At 43.3% G+C, this 22,677-nt stretch overlaps 1 protein-coding gene across 2 annotated transcripts in view; it reads left to right on the top strand.

Moving 5' to 3' along the window:
• Positions 1-7,062: 7,062 nt before the first annotated feature.
• The window catches only part of MAPK12 (mitogen-activated protein kinase 12), a 40,211-nt gene continuing 24,596 nt past the window's right edge, over positions 7,063-22,677 (top strand). The window contains exons 1-4 of one of the 2 annotated variants that reach the window (XM_074164480.1): positions 7,063-7,279; positions 7,982-8,111; positions 17,635-17,693; positions 20,539-20,650. In XM_074164480.1, coding sequence (XP_074020581.1) covers positions 7,164-7,279; positions 7,982-8,111; positions 17,635-17,693; positions 20,539-20,650 — 417 coding nt within the window. In that variant the 5' untranslated portion in view covers positions 7,063-7,163. The remainder of the gene's footprint in view (positions 7,280-7,981; positions 8,112-17,634; positions 17,694-20,538; positions 20,651-22,677) is intronic. The other variant, XM_074164489.1, reaches the window with a different exon arrangement.

Genomic DNA, 22,677 nt, shown 5'->3' on the forward strand with positions numbered 1-22,677 from the left:
AATGTTTCAAAGGATGCGTAAAACTCTGTACCAGAGGGTCTGCTCTTGCCATAGCTCCGCTACTGGAGGTAGAAAGGAAGTTTTATAGCACTTGCAAAATGTGCTCTTCTGGCAACTCTGAATCTTCCTCTGAATATTTCCTTTTACATTCAAAGCTGTAATTTTTTTCTAGGAGATAAATTATGTAGGGAGAATACGGTCATAGCCATATTTCAACTAATCAAAGGTGACAGTAATGGGTAACGAGCTCAGCTATTTTTAATGACATACCATCAAAACCCATAAATCATCTCATTTTAATGTCAAGAAAAACAGTAGGGAGAGAGACATTTTTTTCTAAATTCGCAAAATGAAGGTGATTTCTTAGACCTCAAAAGCCACTAATTAAGGTATTTTTCTAGAGCAGGTAACTGACTCCCTTGTGGGAATCCAACGTGGGACTGCAGTGTGGGAAGTTTATCAGTTTAGAACAGCAGGGCAGGGTAATTGGAAAGCGGGTACCCCACCGGGACAGCAAGGTGGAAGGCTTAGCGCTAACAATGCTTATCGTTTGAGCACAGATGGAAAAAAAACCCCGTTTGTCAACCAACACAAACAGGCGAATGGGCGTAAACATCTAGGAGCGAGGGCTTTGTCAGGCTTGGTGAACCTGTAAGGCACATCGCTTAAAAGCAAATTTTAAAGGGTAAATAAATATAGAAGTAAGGATTTTATTTTCTGAAAAATTATTTGCTAAAAATGTCTTTAATTATGGCGTTGTTTACATGGCTGAAATTTTATTTGCAAAATTTGTAGTGGAGCCTGGTTAAACTGTGGAGTTTTAATCTCCTGACACCGCTCTTACTCTCATGATTACAATCGTGCTTTTGTACGTCCTCTGCACATTGCATGGACCCTTGAGGAGGGTGTCGTAGGTTTTAGCCCACACTAAATTAGGGCGCTCATCATTTCTGACCACCTGCAAAGCACAGAGGGGACGCTCAGAGGAGCACAGCCAGGCAATGCTGGCAGAGGAGGCAGCTCAGGTTTCCACCAGGGGAAAACACAGCTCTCCAAGGGCTTTCTCTGGTTAATTACTGTCATTGTTAACAATTTACTTCTAATCTGAATTTACCTAATTTCAGCTTTCAGTCACAAGAGCTTGTTATCCCTCCACCTACTGAATTGAAATCACTTCTCCTATTTATTATCTCACTCTAATCAGTGTTAAGTGCAACCTCAAGTCTAGTAATTTTATCATCACTGGAAGCAAAAGGTCTTGCAAAAGGAAGAAAGAGTCTTTTGCATATATCTCAATCTTTTGACATGCATAAGTATACACTACGTTTCTTCTTAAATCTGCATCTTTATTTTTTAAGCTCTCTACCTCATCAGCACCGAAGCCCAGCAGCAGGAAGCTGATATGCCAGAGCCAAAGCAGAAATGAAGACAAGACTAAATAAATCTCTAATTTACAATGTGCTAATGGAGAGAAAAAGTCAGGATGGTTTAGAGGAAAAGCAGAGCATTACAGGGTATCACTTGCCATAATACACAGAGAACATACAAAGTGGCTACACAAGCATGAAACAGCAGGGTTACTAATAACTTTGGGAAATTATAGGGGAAAAATAATAAGAAATCACGTGATCAGCACTGATATATGAAAAAATACATCATGCACCACTAGGTCAAGAGCCATTAATTAGGCAGCATTGTTGCAGAAGTCCCATTAGTGATCTTGGCGTGGTTTTGATGTGGTGCTAAAGATGAAAGCAGGAGGGAAGGGGGGTCGGTACACTGCAGGACCTGACACAGTGGGCTCACCCTAGGGACAGGAGGGGGACAATGTTTTCAAGGACAAAGGTGGGGAGCCGTCAATACAAAAGCCACTTCCTTCCTTTCTTCCCGTCACGTGTCCTCCTGGATCATGACGAGCAAATAAACGTCCACCTTCCCGACTCTCGGGACCTGGTAAACGGTGAATCTGTGAAAAAAGTACTGTATTTAGCCGCAGGCACAAATTATTTAAGTATCCTTTTCTACATCTGCAAATTGCTGACTTGGCCCAAGTATCCCTGACAGATGAGCAGTGGTGAAGATTTAGCTGTCACCAAAAGAGAATTGCACTGCAAGTTGAGTAAATTATGTCTTTTGGTAGCAGCAGAAAAGGAGTTCGGCCTCGGCAAGATCGGTCTCCTTAGGAAGGAGCTAATAGCAACACCTCTCTTTGCTTTAAAAGCAGCCACTTGTTTCTCTTACACGTGAACCGTGCTGCTACTGTTTACGGATGTAACGCAACTCTCTAAAGCTGGTCCTTAGAAAATCAGCAGGCTCGCACATGTGGGAGCACCAAGTGTCATTAATTTATGAGTCTAGGCAAAAAGCGTAAGGGTTTTTATGGGACTAGTATCAAGAGACTCAGAAAGCTGCATTAGTGTAGCTGCCACTGACCTTCTTTCTGCCGTAAGATAAAATATTGAACTGATTTGCCTGAAGGGGTCTAAGTTTTCACTGCAGGGAGGGAATATATTGTGAGCTTCCGATGCGAACGCTGATCTTCCAACCAATCCGACGCTTAATCCATTAGATGGGAAATTTCTACATAATGAATGAAACCGTTCAATTAGACTTCAATCCTGCGTGCATACAAATGCCTCATTTTGCACTCACGTAGTCCCCCAGCTTCAATTATTGCCACAAATTAAGATGTATGCCACAGTACAGAAGTTTTAGCTAGTCCTTTTAGGTTCCAATTTGATCACAAGTAATACTGAATGCAGTAGAAATACTGAATCACAAATATACATTGAATCTGCCATAACTGCCAGCCTCTACTGAGCCATACTTTGATCCTTATTGAATAATATCCTGTAGATTAGCACTAAGGTAATATATTCCTATTTCGTACTTATTTTATAATAGAGCCTGAAGGCTCAAATCAGGAATAAACCCTAGTTACGCTATATTGTATACAAAAAGAACACCTTGTAGTCCTGTCCTGCCCAGCTCTCCGTGAGATGGAAACACAGCAAATGAATGGGAGGATGGGAAGGACAGGGTTAGAGTAACACCAAGTTTTTGGTGATTTAAACAGGTGATGTGCACAAATATGTAATGAAAAATACATAAAGCTGTCAACGATACATTTTCATGGTCTTTCTGTATGATTTTTGCATTGAAGTTCGGAAACTCTTCAACACGAGTATCTTTTCCTCTATACGCAATAGCATCTCAGATTGTGATAATCTGTGACAGTTTCAAAACAAAACTCCTACGGTTTATTGCAGGAAAGAGTATGAAGACGACCTTTAGGGAGGCTCTGAGGAGAAAGAGTTAAGAGTGTTAAAGCAGTTGGTTTATACACAGCTGTCTGCTACCCTCTACACCCAGCCTCACTTCCCCCAGCCCCCTCCAGCAAAGAGGGGTAACGGGGTAGTATACAGTTACTTGCTAAGTTCTCACTTGACCTCTTGAACAAATGAAATAGCCAGTTTAAAAAATAAAAAACAATTTAAAAAAAAGTGCATTTAGGTGGTGCGTATTTCTTCTTTTCTGCTGATGGCCAAGTGCTCTCGCCACGTGGCGAGGCCCCCAGGGGTGCTCCCTGTCACAGCAACTGGAGCCGAAGCACCCTGCTCAGGGTTCAGGGAGACAAAACCAGAGAAGTTGCAAAATAGTTGGCAGTAGCTCCACTGGGGAAGGGTGGGGACTCAAGGGAATGTTTTCAGATGAAAACCGAGATTTATTTTATTTAAGCTTTGCTTCTTGTTTCTTGTAATAAATAAAATGGACTCACTTCCTCCACGGCAGCATATCTTAAGTAGACATAACAGAGTACTTTTTGAAGGTGGGGATATAGAAAGCTGGTTAAAAAATAATGTTCTAGGAATCAGCTTTTGACAATTCAGCAAGATTTTATGTTTACTGACATTTAAGGTATGTTCATATGTCACTTAGTGTATCAAAAATAAAATGACCGTGTGAAAGACATAAACAGACAGAAAGGTGGGAAGATGCTGGATTTTTCCAAGGACTTTGTATGATCTCCTGCTTTTCCCTGGTTGAATCCACCTTGCCAGTGCCTGGACTGGTGATCAAGGTCCCAGTCCCTCTCCCTGCTCACACAGATACACCTCCTCCGCCCAGGGCCCGGGAGCCAGCCCGCAGCTCAGCTCCTGACAAACTAAGCTGTGCCATCTTATCATTGCTGATTAACAGTTTGTTCTGAGCAGCGTTGCCATCAGACTGTGTCACCAGACTCCATACATGCAGAATTGCTCAGGAAAACATGACTAGCTTTCTCGCTGCTCTCTTGCAGAGCTCCTGCTCCACCACCAAAGCCCCATGTCCAGGCTGGAGTGTAAATGGAGCTCTCAGTTCCCGGAAGGATTAGAAAGACTACTGTGCGCATCCCGGCTACCTCATATGCTTTGCAGCTGATGGCAGCCTTCCAACACGTGGAAAGTTGGCTCTTTAAAAAAACCCGGAGGTATCAAAACAAATGTTTCTTCCTGGTAACAACCTTGCCGAGCTTCCCTTTATGGGATGGGCTTTAGAAAAGTGGGATTTTTGCATCATTAATGCATTTATTATCTTTTATTCATGATGTCTGAAGAAGGTCCCTTCTTGTTCTATAAACTTTACAATAAGCATGTGCCAAAAGCAGAAACATCTGATAGCATTCCTTTGTTAATTTACCCTGTCAAGCACACATTGCCTGGGATAAGATATGGCTGTAGTATCCTATTAGTCTCATTGCGACAGACTGTCTTTGGGAAAACACATCACCGTGTCTCCAGCCGAGCTCAGCAGGATGCTGAGGCTCACGCTTTTTGTGACGCTGCCGTAAGATCTATCAGTTGTGGATGGATCCAAGTTTCTCATCTCACTCCCTTCATGGACACTTTTAATGGTTTTATTAGACACAGCTTCCCTCATTACAACAGCGCAGATTTCCTAGCCTTTTCAGTAAGTTTATCAGTTCGTCTGCGATATGTGTGACCTGATGGGGAAACGTGGTCTTGCATTTGACCTATGCTGCTACCTCACCCACCGATGTCAAAGTATACTTAAATACTTACATGAAGGAAAAACATGGGAAAAACAGCACTGGCCAACATTGCCACTTAATTTAAAATATCTTACAAAAGTTGCTCTGTAATATCCTCAGCTTCTGCACAAGAGTGATGTTGTCTCAGTACTGGGTTAGTACTTTCATCTACTGTACCAAAATCATCTACTTTCTGCCGTGATAAAAAGTAAGCAGTAAGAAAGCATCATTTTACCACAACTGGATAAAGCAAAAATAGATGAGGGATCAAAAGCAGAACTATTCCTTACTATATTAGAAACATACATATTTGTCATTAAAAGTAATTTAACTAATGGACTGGCCCAGAACTGAGTGGAAGGTGCTCTGTCCTTCACCTTGCCCATACCACATTTCACTCCAGCCATCATCTGAATGGCAAACATGGTATAAAAGGGATGCCAGAAATTTAAAAAAAAAATAAAAAAAAAATCTGCTGGAACAGTGGATTCTAAAAGCAAACATGTACCGTTAATCTAACACTTGACACAAGCCTCACATTACCCGACAAATGCCAGAAGGTTGGTTTCCATTCTCACTAAACCCGGAGCAGGTCACCCATCAGCAGAGGTCAGCGCTGGAGCACGCATCTGTTGGTTGGAAGGACGTTTTCCTCCTGTACCCGACACATAAATATTGGGAGGAGGAAGGGCAGGGCCACTCTTCCACCTTCAGTAGTCAGGCAGGAAAAGGTTCAGGCCCATGGCAACTACCAAAAAGGCATCAGGAACAACGAAACTTGGCCAGATTGCCCCTTTCGAGCTAAGCCACAAATTGAACTCTAGTGACAGCAAGTCTGAATTATCTAACCTCAGCAACATTGCTCAGGGCTGAAGTCAGATGAAACAAAGGCTTTAACGGACCCTGAAGGACAAGAGTTTTAATTATATTAACACAGAGAACACGTAAAAAATTTTTAAAGCAGGTCTTTGCCTTACATGTGTCAGTCCAGGCCTATTTACGGAAGAGATACGAGAAAGTTGGTTGCACTCCAGCCCTGCAACTGTTTCAAGCTGCTGCTTGAACTGTTTCGCATCGCACCGACCACACCGGGGACTGCTTGCTCTGGGCAACTGAACCAAGCGTGGGCTTGTTTCTATTGAACCACATGAAATATTGTTGAAACCTGGGGTCTGACCCTGAGACGAACTGGGAAGCCCTCAGCTGTACACCTTGGTGCAAAGGTCATCTGAAAGCTCACTTTTGCGCCCCCAACTCTCATCAGTTTACAGCCCCCTGTACTCCTTAACACTTTCATGGAAAAGACGGTTGCATCTTAGCAGACCCAAACCAGGACGGCAGAACCAGCCCCGAGCCCGGTGCCGCACCGTGGGGAGCACAGGCACAACCCGAGCCCCGGGATGGGTTTGCTTTCAGCTCTCTGGCCAGGACTTGAAAGCTGGAGAGAGACTTTTTACAAGGGCATGTGATAGGATGAGGGGCAATGGCTTCAAACTGGAAGAGGGTAGATTTAGATTCGATATTGGGAAGAAATTCTTTACTGTGAGGGTGGTGAGACACTGGAACAGGTTGCCCAGAGAAGTTGTGGACGCCCCATCCCTGGAAGTGTTCAAGGCCAGGCTGGATGGGGCTTTGAGCAACCTGGTCTGGTGGGAGGTGTCCCTGCCCGTGGCAGTGGGTGGGCACTAGATGATCTTTAAGATCCCTTCCAACCCAAACCATTCTATGGTTCTATGACTTGGGCGGGCAGCGACAGCCTCGGCACCTGCTCCCCCGCCGCCGGGCACAGGCGGGCAGGACGGCTGGGGACATCGCCCAGCGCCCCCGGGACACCCCGCGGTTCGACACCCCCCGCCTCGGCGGAGCGCGGCCCCAGGCACCCCGGCTCCCGGTGGCGGTGCCGGTGGCGGCGTCGGCCCCGCCGGGGGAGGCGCGGGGCGGGCGACCGGGCCTGCGGCGGGGGGTGCGGGGCGGGGGGTGCGGGGCGGGGGCGGGCGGCGCCGCTCGCCCAAGCCCAGCCCCTCGCCGGGGCCCGCCTCGGCTCGGCGGCGCCGGCCGCTCCCGCTCCCCCCCCGCCCCGGCCCGGGCCCGGGCTCTTTGTCGGCGGGTGGCGGCGGGGGGCCGCAGCGCCATGTCCTCCCCCAAGAACGGTTTCTACCGGCAGGAGATCACCAAGACCCTCTGGGAAGTGCGGGACCGCTACCGGGACCTGCAGCCGGTGGGGTCCGGCGCCTACGGAGCCGTCTGGTGAGCGGGGCGAGGCGGGGCGGCCCCGGGAGGGGGCGGACGGGGCCGGGGGGACGCTGCCCGCCCCGTCCCCTCTCCCGTTGTTCCCTGCCAACTTTTTCCGGTTGTTGTGCCCGGCCCGGCCCGCTGCCGGCGGGGGCGGAGGGGGCCGGCACCGCTGCCCACCTGGCCGCCCCCGCGGAGTCAGCTTGTGCCGCCGGGGGAGCCCGGCCCTCCGCCTGCCGTCCCACGCCTGGTTTCGTCCCTGCAGCAAACGCAGCTCGGGGGCCGGTACCGCCCTGCCCGGCCCTGCCCGGCTCCCCCGCAGCGGCGGCGTCCCCAGAACCCGGCGTGTTGGCCCTTGGGACGGGACGCCTAGTGGTGGTGGTGGTTTGGGGGATTTTTTCATGTTGGGTTTTTTTTTTTTTTTCCCTTTTTTCTTTTTTTTTTTTTTTTCCCCTTCCTCCCCAGATGTTCCTCTTTCAAGCTTTTAAAAATTGGCTGCTTTTCACCAGAGGGCCTGGCAGCCTTTTAAACGAATGGAACTGCCGGCGCGGTGTTTTGGGGAGGTGGTCTCCTACCTGGGGAGGCCACGCAGGCACCCGGCAGGTTGAGGGGTGGGCGGCATGGGGCAGGATGCGGCCGCTCCCCGGCGCCGGCGGGGTTTGAAAGCGGGGTCCCGCTTCGGGCCTCGCTCCCCAAGCTCTTCCTTTTGCCTTAAAGCTCAGCCGTCGATGGAAGAAGCGGTACCAAGGTGGCCATTAAGAAATTGTACCGCCCGTTCCAGTCCGAACTCTTTGCCAAACGAGCCTACCGAGAGCTGCGTCTCCTGAAACACATGAAGCACGAAAACGTGAGTTGGGGGATTAGCAGATATCCCCCCGAGGCCCCACTTTACACATCCTAAAAGCTGGAAAAGCCACACGTGTGGCTGCATGAAATTCAGGAGTCTTTGGGCAAGATCTGTGTGTCTGTCTTTTGTCCATCTCTCCTTTATCTACAAACATCAGCTCGCACAAATTAGAATATCCTGTGAGAAACGCCACTTCATTTCCATGTAGGAAAGGTTGGGTGGGGAAGGTTAGGACCACGGTGAAATTTGTGCTCAGAGCTAGAGGGAGAGATTAAGGAACAGAAATTGCAATCATCTCCATCACTGTGTTGCTGTGAGGTGCCGGGGGGTGCAGAACATGTGTCTGTGCCTGCACGTCTCGGGTGCCAGCATCTCTTTTCTTCTGAACTTGCGTGAAGATGACTGGTACACGTGCCTATCTTTGGGGAGAGGGTAAGGTTTTCCTTTTTTTTTTTTATCATTCACGAAGCATTTGAAAGTTTTGGGGCTGTACTAATGTGAAACAGGAAGAGTTTGTGAATGACTAAATAAATTGTTTACTGGGAAGCAGAGAATAGGATACAGGCTCTGCACAGATTCCCACATAATGCAAAAGAAGAGGCACAGAAAGTAGTGTTGAAAGTGTCCTTGAGATAAAGACACTTAGTCCCAACAGCGTTTAGTGGTTTAAGAAAAAAAAAAAAGAAGAGATTTGTGTGGAAACAGTTATTGTGGAACCAAAGCGTGGGCTCCAGGTGAGAAGAGCCCCAGGGTGGGCTTGGAGGATCACAGTAGTGGCTAAATTTAAATGCTGTTTGTCGTGAATGCATGTGGGGGGGGGGAAGAGTTTCAGGGGGAGTTGTTAAAATGATGCTTAAGAGTCTGGTTTAAAATGTTAATAATCTGGGAGATTAGACCATAGCTCCATTCAGATGGCCTTCAAGGAAAGCTAAGAGATTGGAAGTGGGGATAAGAGAAACTGATAATAATAATAGCCAGCCATTGCCATTTGACGTTATGATAATAACATCATAAGTACCAACAATACTAGGTTCATTTTGAAGAATAATCTGCAGGATGTCCTGACTGTCCGGGAAAAAACAAACCTTTTTGTAGGCTTAAGAACTTGTGTGCCTGTTAACATTTTAGTCTGAATCTTTTAATACATTTGATCGCTTTACTTGATTCCTTTGGAGTAACTGCTTCATAACCACTGCTGTATATGTTAAAGAGTTAACGTTTGCAGGGAACTTCTGTGTCATGCATGGGCTTTAATACTCTCAGCATTTTCTTTAGTGAACATTTGGGAGCAGAGCAACTCATGCAGTTGCCAAGCTCCTAACTGTGTCCAGAATTTTGAGATTATTTTTCTTCCATTTCCCAGAGTAATCTGTTGGGTGGTGTTTTCTGCTCCTGGTGGGTTTTATGTGGTGTATGCCCTTCAGAATAGTACTCTGGAACCCCTCCATGGACTTATTTGATAGAGTCTAGAAGATAATACTCCCTGGGGAATGTGAGCACGATCTGTAAAAGTTAAAAATCAATATATATGAAGGAAGGGAATAATTTACAGTCTTAGGAAACAGTTTGGGCCACAGAAAGAAGAATCTGGTCTATGTACTAAGGAAAAGTTTCACCGTGAATTATGGCATCTACTCATTAGAGAACAAAGACTGGATAAATGATCCTGCAGGGATTTGCAGGCACCGTGAAGGCAAAAGCTGACTACTCCACCCATCTACAATGAGGCTGAGATGGCACTACAGCCCATCAAGAGAATTTCCATCCACCTTCCCAGCCTCACACCTTTCTGTTCAGTTGCTTTGCCATGGTGAATTAGGAATAGCAATGACACCTTTTAGGATTTCTTGTCCCCGTGCTGATCTCAGGACACTCCTTTAGCGGCTCCACCCATCCAAAATTAAACCAGCATCACTACTCATAAGGATTTTCAGCCCCGCCTTTGACCCACCACTATGTCAAAAAGCCTTTTTTTTTTTTTTTTTTTTTTTTTTTTTTGCATATTTCTACTAAAGGATGGATTTACAGGCAGACAGTAAGGTCCTTTCCCATTCACATCAGTGGTCCCTAGTGTGCTGTGTGCACCTTTAGTGATATGTACAGTAGTGACAGGACAGCTGCCTGTTCTCTCTCCTTACCATTGTGGCTTCTGTGGGTCTGGCTGTGGCGTTCTGAATGGGCCTCACTCACGTGGGTGCATATTTCCTTATAACAGGAATTAGTAGAATAGAGCAGTGATTGAAGTACTTTTCCCGATTTTTCTGTTAACTAATACGTTATAGTATATTTGTATAAAATAGCAGTTATCTATCTTTCTGGCTGTACTATAAATACAACTGCTATCAAAAATTAATAAAACTGAAGTAGTTGTTTCAAAGACCACAATAAAATACTGATACCAGTGTTCTCTCCATCTTGGGTGTTGGTAATTGAAGTACGTAGAGGAGGTGGTGGTGTGTGGTAGCTGGTCTAACGTTACTGCCACTATGGATTAGACTTGGGATATTGTTGACACGTTGCACTAATCTGCCAGTGCAAATCTTCATCTTGCTTTTTTCCTACTTCAGGATATAAATTATTTCAAGGTTGTTTTTTTTTAATTTAATAGTTAAAATTGCATCCAACTCACTCTTCTCATCTGTTTTTCTTTTAAAATGACTTCTGTAATCATGATGCATTTGATGTTGGATTACATACAGAGTGTGATGTTTTGTTTGTTTCACTGTGATTACCTCTCAGTGGACCATCTCTGCCCTCTATAGCTTTCGGGGAAGCGTTGTGTTAAGCATGTAGCAACACATTATCATAGTTTATTTAACCTTATGCTGTATTCAGAATGATGGAAGAAATTGTAATTGTCTGACACATCGTGTTAAAAATAGCATCTCTGATCCTCCATTAAGGTAGCAGAAGATACCATTAAACCCATGCCACAGTGGTATAATTCATCAGCATGTCATGCTTCAGTGAAGAACACGGAGGAAAACTTTGCTTAATACCCTGGATGACCTCCATTATAGACCCTTTGAGGAATATGCTAATCTCCTTAATGTGGAAGGGTTGAAGGATGACAAGGAGTCCTGTAAAAAAAAAACAAAACGTAGGAGTCATCCTACTGAGTTCTACTGGAACTGTATTTTACCTTGTAGGGAAGCTAGCTAACTCATGGGTCAATTTGCTTGTCTATTTGGGCGTTTTCAGGAGGAGGCAACTCTGGTTGCTGGCATAACCATCTTCCATTATATATGCTAGACCTTTGTTCTCCCTAATGGCTCTCAAGCGGGACATTACTCAAATGGAGTAAGGAATATTTCTACATAAACTGTGCAAACTTGGTAGCACAGAACTTCTCGTCAACCCTTTGCAAACAAATCCAGAGGACAAATGGAGCTGAGGACCATGAGGCAGAGGCTGTGTGTGGAGAGGATGGTACCTGGCTGTTAGGAGATAAATTACTGTCTTTAATGGCACTGGTATCCTTTTTTTTTTTTTTTTTTTTTTTTGGTAGGCTGAAATGCAGGCACAGACCCAATTTGAGAGGATCTGGGGTGTATTACCAACATCATAAGCTACTTCTACTGCCTAAGCAGCAGTCTAACGCAGATCAATTCCTCAGACGTTGCCAAAAAGAAAAGATAGCTTCCAGTGTGATGAGCTGCTGGATCACTCGGTAGCTGCATAAACAGTTGTTCTGGCACTAGAGGGGGGAATGGTGTGAAAATAAGGAATAAAACCAGCTAAGGCAGAACAAAGAAAGCACTGGGTTTGGTGGGTTGGTTTTTTTTCTTCATTTACTCATGCTAGCTTGAAGTATTCATCCCACTACAGCCTTAGCAGCTCTTGATTATTTCTTTGGCATCTGCTGTGTCTTGTATAGAAGAACAGACTGTTTACCTTTAGGAAGTCTTTTTCAGTGGTGCTGCTTTTGTTCCCTGGTTTTTTCCATTTTGAGTTCAGTTAAAGTGAGGACCCTTAAGATTATCTATTATGGCTCTGGCTTAAAACCAAAACCAGTGAAAATATGGCCACCATGGTAGATGCATGCATGTGTACATATGTGTATATCTTTGTATACATATAAGCACACACAGGAATTCTGATGCAATTCCATCAACTTAAATTCTGGACATGTTTCTGGCATAAAATTTTTGACAAATGCCTGTTAAATGTTTCTTGGGTCAGTTAATATTCTACAGATGTTTTCTCTTCCTGGAAACTCTTGTATGTAAGAGGCAACTGCAGTATTTGTTTAAAGGTGCTCTATATTATGCTCTCATTCATTGCTCTGAGTGGAAGTTATTCTCCGGTGTATTCCCACATCTGAAGACCAGTGTGTGTTGTGCGTTCTGCATTATGAGAACCATGTAGCTTTTTTTCCCCTTTTGGAAAGAACTCAGGTGTCCAACAGACACCAAATTGTCTGTGTCTCTACAGTTAACATTTCTCAGGATGGAGCAGGCTTTCACTTTTAGGTTGGCTACTATTGAATTCTGTTGACTTCTTTATTTTGAAAAAAATGTAGGGCTTTTTATTTACACCTACACAGTATCAACCAAGGGAGGAGTTTGTTCTAGAGAAAATAGCGGGGCACTCTGTGTTCCTGCCTGAGACAATCTTAAAACTGTTACCTTTTGCAGTTCATCTAGCCCGACGTGAGCACTGGAAGAGCAACAGCCTCTGCAGTGTACAAAATCAGACCCAGAAGGGAGCTGTAGATGAGTAATGCCTTTACAGATGAAAGCAGGCTCGCTGTCTTAGAAGAGGTTTCCTGCAGCAAGTCCTGCAGGACTGCACCAGCTGAAAATTCACATCCTTTGGGCACACAAGTGCCAGCAAAGTGCAATTCAGGAATCCTGGCTGGCGATGGCAAATCTCCTTATGAAGGCAAAAATACAGTTATAACTGGATAATTTATTGCTGCCAAAAGGTTGTAGGGGAGAAACGCTCCTGGCTGCCTTTCTGCAGTCTGAAAGCTTAGCGCAGCTAGGGAGCTGACAGGACACCAGAGTTGCTTCTTTTGGTACTCAAAAGCCACCATCAGTTGTCACTTCTGCTTATTTTCACAAACCTGTCTAATAGGTAGGTGCTTTACCTAGGCTGGGCTTCAGCTGATAGCCATTTATTCATACCCCAGCCTTAGGTACTGATGAAGCAGACTGATTAGCCTAGTCCAGTAAATGAAAATAAAGAAGACAGCACTGAAAGCTAACCCTTCTCTTTGGATTGGCATCCAATCCAGAGATGAAGGTGTGCCTGCCCACAGGATTTGGACCTGTCCAGAGTTACATATGGGTCCTTTGAAAGAAGGGTGCGGTGATGCTCATGGGTACGTTTTGTGCCTGCTGGTGTGCTCAGTGGCAGACAGAAAGGAAAGGGGCTCTCTGTCCATCAGCAGGCACCCCTCGTGTCACATAGCAATAATCAGAGAGGAAGAAAGGAACCTGTGCTGCAAGCCTTGTGCGTGGATAGTAGCAATTTTAAAAAGGTTGAGACTTCCTAGTGTGGTAAAAGGATGCAGGTGCCCTGTGATGTGGAACAGCGCAGGAACATGAAGCTGAAGCTAACCCCGCAGAAAATTTAATGCAGCGTAACATGTAGCTCAGTGTACCCCAGCAGGGATCTCTCTCTTAAAAAATGTACTTTCGTTTGTAGCCCGGGTGCCAAAGCCACTCAACTTCACTGTGTTTTCATGCGTAACATCTGCAAGAGAAAGCAGCGCTTACCGTATAAGAGACATAACCTACATTACTTATTAATTTATACAATATCTGAGTCTTCTGTTGATGTGCTGCTGCTTAAGTCAGAAACTTTCCTTTACAGAAATGCAGTGGAACAGCCCTTGAATAAAAGTAACCCAACACATGGAAGTGAGGGGGAGGATGGAGATGAGGAGCTCTTTGCTGTTGTGCTCCGCTGCTGGAATAGCCTTTGGAAAAGGAGGCAGCTGAGAAGGGAAGGGCAGAAACCACCTTAACAAGGCAAAGCTGTTAGTTATTTGTTGACAGTAGTTAAAGTTGGTCAGGGTGGTCAGTATCAATGTCTTCTGGGGAGGGACAATAGGGATAAGAAGGGCTGGAGATGTTGTCACACACACCCACCCCTTTCCCCTCCACACTGGCTTTGTAGGGAAGAGACACAATCAACAAATTAAATACGTCAGGTAAAAGCATACCCGTGGAAAACAAGTTAAACCAGTAGATGGGTAGTTTTGCTGTTACTGTGGTTTTGCATTGGAGAAAGATGGGAAAGACACAGTATCACACCCTCTCCTTGAGATACTTGCAAGGAAGGTACTGCAGTGGAAGCTGCAGAAGTCCAGGGTGGTTTTCAGTCAGATGGGTGGTAGGAAAAAAATGCATTCTTTGTGGGCTAATTCATTTGAGAAACTGCCTTTTGGCAGAGTTTATGGGGAAAAAATGAGACCTGAAAGGGCAGTGCCACTGCTGGTTTTAATAGGTGCTTTTCATTGCCATCACAGGGTGTGCTGGGTTCATTCCTTGGCTGTGCTCCCATCTCTGGTAGTATCAGTAAGTGTGCTGAATAAACACCAAAAACAGGGCTACAGAAGATTTCACAGATACCTCTGTTACATTTTGTATAGCCACACTATGAAAAATAAATGATTCTTGTAACTATTTTACAGTCACTTACATTTGTGCTGGGACATTAAGTATCGTAAAGGGTTTTTTTTTACAAGTACTGTATTTAATTGAGAGCATTTTAGACAGACACAGGATTTTCCATGGTATTATAGGGGAGGGAGTTACCTACACCTTGCCTAGTTCTTTTCCTAAGAAATAGCTGGAGTTGTATCTTCCTCAGAGGATTTATTTTATCCTGTACCTCCTTGTGCTTAACACATCTGCAGAAACATGTGACCTAAATGGAAATTCTAATGACTCTGTTCCAGTACAGGAAAATCATCCCAAAGCACAGCTATTAAAAAAAGATCACTGAGGGAAAGGAAATGGGTCCCTCACTTCTATTTTTATATTGATTAATTATTAGTATGTCTTACCACTAAAATGGATTTCAGGATTTTTGGAAAGCTGAAGGAAGAAGAGGAAAAGTATTGTGAAATCCTTGTCATGTTAAAAAGAGTTTTCTGATTTATTTACAATTCCCTTCAACAGGAGCTAAGCATTAGTCTCAGTGGTATTCTTCAACCGCAGAGGTTTTGCAGCAATAAGGTTGTCTCCATTGGTTTGCAGCCTCACCTGAGAAATAATGTATATTGTATATCAGGCAGCATTAAGTAACTCCCAGGAACTCTGGTTACTTGAATGGAGAAGCAGCGGAATGTTAGTGAACTTCATTAAGTGTGGTTTGGGGCTTGGTATGCTCTTCATGGAAATGCGTTCTTCGTGCTCCTGCGCTTCACAGCAGGCACCTGGTAACGCCTCGACGCACAGAGGGATGCGGTACAGCGGCCACACTATTTCCTCCTCTGCTGTGCCCCTTCTTTTTATGGTGGTGTCCCCGTGTCTTCACTGCTACATTCAGACATGATGGGGTTTGTTTACTTACATTTCTTGCTCAGGTAGATGAGGGCATGGAAATATCGCTTTGAGGAAAACAAGCAGGACTTCTGAAAAAGTAGGGCTTAATGGGGAAAGAACTGCATATTGGATAAGATTATTGTTTAAATGCTAACTTCCTTTTAATACTGACATCTCTGGAGAGCACACAACTTTTCTGGCTGCGTACGCTGTGTACACACACTGCCTTAGGAATTGCCCGTAGAGCTGCATTATGCTCCATTGTTGTCAGATACATCTTCCTCTCTCCTCCCTTTCTCCCTGCCTCTACGCAGAAATGAAAAACCTTATGTAAAACTCTCATGCAAAAAAATAATAAAAAACCAATTCTTGCTGTAATTTTAGCACTGAAGGTATTACTTCAAATAATAACCAGATCCTCTGTGGGTTTAATTATTGTTTTATGGTAGTTATATTACTCTTATTTAATTAGTTTCATATAAAAGTCTTCAGGAAAGTGTATCTTAAGAAATTTTCTGTCCGTCTTTATTAGCTTTTCTATCTGGTTAATCATTATGACATTTTGATAATATCTGGGCTAACTGTAGTAGTTCCCCCTGAACGTGGAAAAGATACAAATGTGTGCAGTAAGGATTTCATCACAGTTGGAGATTTTTATTTAAAGCTTTAAATACAGGAAGTTGCCTTTCTTATCTTGCATTCTATGATTTTTTCCTGCATTTCTGCTCTCACTTCTCTTTACTTTCAAGTACTTTTTTTTAAAGATCTCTGTTTTGTGAAGCAATCGAGACATAGTAGTAATGTCCAAAATCCATCTTGATTGCTGTCAAAGTGGAATTTGCAGTCCTTTTAGTACTTTGATGGTAACATCAGACAATGTAATATGCCGTTACCCCTGGTGTCTTTCTTGCAGTTTCTAATTTTATACAGTTTTAGTTTGATGTATAATCTCACGTCCTTTAATTGTATAGCCCTGGAGATGGGCCTGAAGAAGGTTATAAAGGTTATTAGTCTTTTGGCTTGCTTTCCAGCAAGCTCCTGCCCACCCCTATTGACATGGCAGCCTGCACCTGGGAGACACCATGAGTGGTCCAGGGCTTCGGACGCTTCCTCTGAGCAGACAGCAATGGTCATGAATTAGTAGCAGAAGCAGAAAAGAAGTAACTGTAGAAGTCTGTGCTAGTTGGGCACTACCTGGATTAAGCAGCATCCAAGCTGAGATCTGGCTTTAGACAATTCCAGCTACATCTTTTGGAGCGTCAAGTTCTGTATATTTAATTTTGTAGTGTTTAATGGGCTTGAGAGAAGCATTGGCAGTTACCATAATGCACCTAGTCTGCTGAAATAATGCTTAGTTCTGCTGAAAACCATGCTACTAGGAAAAACTGTAGTGGGAAATCTGTTTCACTGGATTGTTTATGTTCTGTTGAGTGATAGAATGCTTTTGTTTGACAAAAAATACTCTTAAGGAGATCCTAAGGTATAAACCATAGTAAATGATATTAAGCTCTTGGTAATTTACTCTCTATAAAAACAGTTTAGTCCTAGTTTCTTCTCTGTACTCCCAGTTAGATATTGTAGTGTATGTACCTAAATTATCCTGTTACTGAAATTAGAAGATGTTTGAAGCCCAGCTGGCTGAATAGCACTTATGACTGCTTCAGGTTATAAACTGATTTGTCTGGTTTATTTTTGACACTTCAGTGATTCAAGTTAATAGATTCTCTCTCCTCTTACATAAAACTGTTAGCCTCTGAACTTTTTGTTCAAGTAAATACATTTTCTTTTATTTTTTCTGACAGGGTCAAACAGCCCTCAGAGTTATAAAGTTCATCAGATAACAAATCCTAGTGTTGCTAGGCACTACTTTAGATATTCTTTCTGCTGTCTTTATGCCTGTAGATAATGTCTCACTGTGGAAATGTTTTTTATTATATTTTTTCACTTACTATGCAGTTTGGGATTTTTTGTGTTAAATCAGTATTAATCCATGGGTTGGTTTTTTTTCTCTCCCTTATTTTTAGGTCATTGGAATATTGGATGTGTTCACACCGGATGTAACACTGGAGAAGTTCAATGACTTGTAAGTTCTGAGTTGTTTGTGTTTGGGAGCAGAGCATCCTTGCTTGTGTGGGAGGAAAAAAAAGGGTGTTGCCCATATTGCCTATTGTGCTAGCATTTTATATTGTATATGTAATGAAACACACGTGTGTATGATTAACATTCAAGCACTGTGTTTTAAATGGGACCCTAAAATCATCCTTCAAGTTTTGGAGGTGCAAGTCAAGTAGGAGGGACTTTTTTTATAACTGAAACTGCACATCAGATGGATTTATGACAAAATTTATTTTCAAGGCTTTGGGCAAGCTGTTGGAGATGAGCAGAGGTAGATGTGTGTATGTAGAAAAAAAAAGGGGGGAAACTGCTTTTGTGAACTAAAGGTCAAGTGGGTCATTTGAGGAAGACTTTCTTTTTGCTGACTAGTCATGAGGCGTTATCTGTGGCTTATTGTATAAAGTTCAGATTCAAGCAGATTTGTGGCTAGAAGCAGCAGAAGAAAGGTTTCACCAGAGCCAGTCCCTAAAGAACCCGAGGTCTTTGACAACTTCTAGCCCTAGCATGCTCCTGCTCTACTTGCCACTCCGCTCTCCTGCTCCTGTACTCCACCAGCCAATCTAACAAAGATTGAAGACAACATTCCATTTCCTTTGTGAGGGAATATTCAACATCCTTTCCCAGCTCATGCTTGTGTTGAACTACAATTTTAGTTCAGCTGATTGAAATGGTGTACACAATCAGAAATGCATCAATCTTTACCAATTGAAGTCCTACACTACCAGCTGCTTTTCACTCTCTTCACCTGTGTTCCTTGCATTGTCCGTGCTTGTATCATACACAACATGCCAGAACAGATTGCTGCTCCTCATTTTGTAAGAATTTTGGGATTTAACTGGAACTTGCAAAGAGCTTAAATGCTTTAAGCATCAGGTTTCCATTTAAGTGAATTAATAATCAGGTGCCTAACCTCTTCAGCTTATTTTAGGACTCCAGCTGTCAATTGTAAATAAATTTTTAATAACAAAAATAAGTTTGTGAAGTGTTAAGTAGTAGACGAAGTGTTGAAAGTGAGCCTATAGTGCTTGATCCCATTGTTGTCCTGTTACAATGCTCATAAATGATTACTAAAGTTTGGATTTTCAAACTCAGATAGGAGTGGGTTTTCCGCCTCTTATGTTTTGCCCGTTTCTCCGCCCACCATGACCTCTCTCTGACTCTAAGAGATTTGAAGTCATCAATTTGTAAACTTAGCAAATTGTGTGTATACGGTCTTATTTGTCTTTTTTAACCTGTTCTTTACAGTACTTAATGGTTATATATTGTTTTGAACTTTGTCGATCCACATAAATCACTATCTGTTCAGAGCCTTGAGATTTCTACAGATGATGGCAGGCGAGCAAAATCCTAATGGATGCTTGAAGATCACTACCAGTAGTAAAAGATGTGTAGATATTTCTTTCATTCTCTTGGCCCACTTCTTTCTACCTCTGTTTTTTCTAGAACAGTCACTAAAAGGTTTTTTTTTTTATGGCTCATTGCAAATATTCGTGACCTCTGGGAAAATATATTTAATAAGTTTGAGTTGGAGGAGAACTTAATATGCTTTCAACAGTCAGGAACATCAACAAAGAAGTTAAAATATTTCCCACCAACATACCAAGTGACTTAGAAAATGGAGTTTATGTGTTACACTGGGGCAGAGATAAGCGATGTCATTCTCTTCTCCATATTTGCTCTGTCCTTGCATAGTTATAGAACTAAATTGCTCATCTTTTCTATCCAAAGGATAGCAAATTTGTCTGTGGATGCTGGGACTGGGAGCCTGAGTCCCAGTCCCCAAAGTCACAGGGAAAAAAATGTTTAGCACCTAGGAAATGTTGAAAATACTACCTATAACTCTTAGTTATAGGTAAGTGCTAAATCAGTGCCCCATCTCCCTTATGACTTTATATTCAATTTCTGTTTTGTTGATAGTTATAATTCTAATAGAATAAATGAAGTTTTCATACAGGTTCAATAGTAGTCATCAGCAGAATTATAATTTGCGTATTTTAACCAGAGGAAACCCGTTTAAATAATAAAATTTGTAGCTATGAAACAATGATCACATTTAATTCTTGCCTTTATGAAAATACATCTACTCGTCTTCATAAGAAGAGGAGAACTGGTGACTTTGTCCTCGGGTGCCAGACGTGACTGGCTCTGTCTTATGTTCAGACCTGACTTTAAGGATAGACTCTGAAGGATGAGTTTACTACACGCAACTGCGAAGTACAGTTAAGTTTCATTTAAGACCAGATCTTAAGTGAAGGTTAGCCTTGAAATGCCAGCTTGGCAGTCACAAGCTTTCTGTTGCTGGTGTTCCTTATCAGTTCTAAGTCCTGAAAATCCCAGTTTATGATGCCAGATGAAAATTAATGGAAGTTATTATTGCCCCCTAATTGATCAACTCTATTGCTGTTATGTCTGACCTGGCCTATTTGAATGAACCATCTAGGCGGTTTGGTTGCTGCTAGTTCAATGCTACGATCATGATTGTGAGATGCACGGCATTTGCGTGAACACCTTCGTTTTCTGTGTAGGTGTCTGAAATATCACATGGCTCTTGCTTAGGTTCTTTCTACCAAGTTCAGAATCTGCATTCTTTTGATAACTAGCAACTTGCCCAACCCTGTCACTGATTATGGAAATACCTCTTTATGACAATCAAAATAGATAAAACCAGAGGAGCTTGGAGGGCAGGAGGATGATGATGGAATTGTTTGGTAAATTGCATGATCTGTAATTTAATATTGTCACCAAACTATAGCATGCAATTATGTTTCAATTTATTTGACAAACAATTTATTCTGTCCTTTTTTTTCTTTAAGCTACCTTGTCATGCCATTTATGGGAACAGACTTGAGTAAGATAATGAAGCACGAGAAACTAACTGAAGACCGAATCCAGTTCCTGGTATACCAGATGTTGAAAGGCTTAAAGGTTTGCCACTTTTACTATTATTTTGATTTCACAATCTTTTTTTCCTGGTAAGCCATTATGGAGAGCTATAAAGACTTACATTTGACAGCAGGATAAAATTTATTTCACCTTGTACTGTAAAAGTAATGACATTCTGCATAGCAGTTGTTTTGCGATGATAAATGTTATCTGGGGTTTTTTTTTGTATGATGGTTTTGTCCATGGCTTTTTTCAAGCAAAAAGAAGAGATAATCATTCAAGATCTGTATAGTATATTGATCCAGGATGACCTTGGTTTCCGTATTTGAAAGAGAACAGCAGAACGTCCCTGCTGTGATTTTTAGTTGCCACCTTCTCCAGTAGTTGATTGTATTGCTGCTTTGCCACTCCTCTTACTGTGGCTGGTTGGAGAGCGTGGAGACTGAGAATGAAACCACCGTTGAGTTCAGAGGCAGGATTCCCCTTGACTTCAGCCCTCGGCTATGTCACCAGCTTCAGATTTCCCTAATTTGAAAAATTTTCCACAACTTGCCAATACTGGCCTGGTACGCTGCTGCTAAGGCGCTCTGCACCCAACCTGCTCTAAGTGTGTCTTTCTGTGCTCTTCTGAAGACTATATATATGTGTGTGTGTTATATACATATATGTGTGATTGGGGGTGTATGGATGTGTGTATACATTTATGTCATACCTATATGTATGGTACATATATATCTATGGTATATACATACTATGCTTATGGTATATATGTACCATGCTGATGTTAAAGAGGACTGGCCTCGGTACTGACCGTAGGGGAGCACTGCTAGTGATGGGCCTCCAGCTGGACTTCCCGCCACTGATCACAACCCTTTGATGCAGGCAGTTCAGCTGACTGACTCAGTTAACTTTTACCTCTGTGTCTGTTAATCTAACTCGTACTTCCTCTGTCCATGAGGGGGTTATGGGAGAGAGTTTCAAAAGCCTTGCTAGAACAAGCTAAGCAACATTGACAGTCCTCCCATCATCCACGAAGCCATTCATCTTATCATAGAAAGATAACAGGTTAATGAGGCATGATTTTCTCCTTTGTAAACCCATGCTGACTGCTGTCAGACATCTCCCTGTCCTTGTTATGTTTGGAAATGGTTTCTAGAATTATTTGCTCATTATCTTCCCAGGGAGTGAGGTGTAGCTGATTGGCTTTTAGTTCCTTGATCTTCTTCATCCTTGGCCTTTTTGAAGACACAAACAATATTTGCTTTCTTCCCATCATGACGAACATCTCCTGATCACCGTGATCTTTCACATATTACTGAGTGTCCTCACAATGACATTGACCAACTTTCCTTAGCATTCATGAGCACATCCGACCAGAGTCCAGGGACTTCTGTCTGTACAGTTTGTTTAAATGTTCCCTAATCTGATCCTGCTCCACCAAGGGTAAGTCTTCCTTGCTCCAGACCTTCCCAGTGGTCTCAGGAACCTATGATTTGGTAAATATTACCAGTAAAGATGGGGGGAAAGAAGGCGTTGAGTACCTCGGCCTTGTCCATGCCCCTTGTCATCTGATGCTCTGCCCAATTCAGCAGTGGGTTTGCATTTGCAGAAAGAGTGTGGCCAGCAGGACTAGTGAAGTGATCATCCCTCTGTACTCAGCACTGGTGAGGCCCCACTTTGAGTACTGTGTTCAGTTTTGGGCCCCTCACTACAGGAAAGACATTGAGGTGCTGGAGCGTGTCCAGAGAAGGGCAACAAAGCTGGTGAAGGGTCTAGAGCACAAGTCTTATGAGAAGAGGCTGAGGGAACTGGGAGTGCTTAAACTGGAGAAAAAGAAGCTGAGGGGAAATCTTATTGCTCTCTACAACTACCCGAGAGGAGGTTGTAGTGAGGTGGGGGTTGGTGTCTTCTCCCAGGTAACAAGCGATAGGACAGGAGGAAAGGGCCTCAAGTTGCTCAAGGGGGAGGTTTAGCTTAGGTATTAGGAAAATCTTCTTCACAGAAAGGGTTGTCAAGCACTGGAACAGGCTGCCTATGGAAGTGATGAAGTCACCATCCCTGGAGTATTT

The sequence above is a fragment of the Numenius arquata genome, chromosome 2 (genome assembly GCF_964106895.1).
Source record: "Numenius arquata chromosome 2, bNumArq3.hap1.1, whole genome shotgun sequence".
Classification (NCBI taxonomy): domain Eukaryota; kingdom Metazoa; phylum Chordata; class Aves; order Charadriiformes; family Scolopacidae; genus Numenius; species Numenius arquata.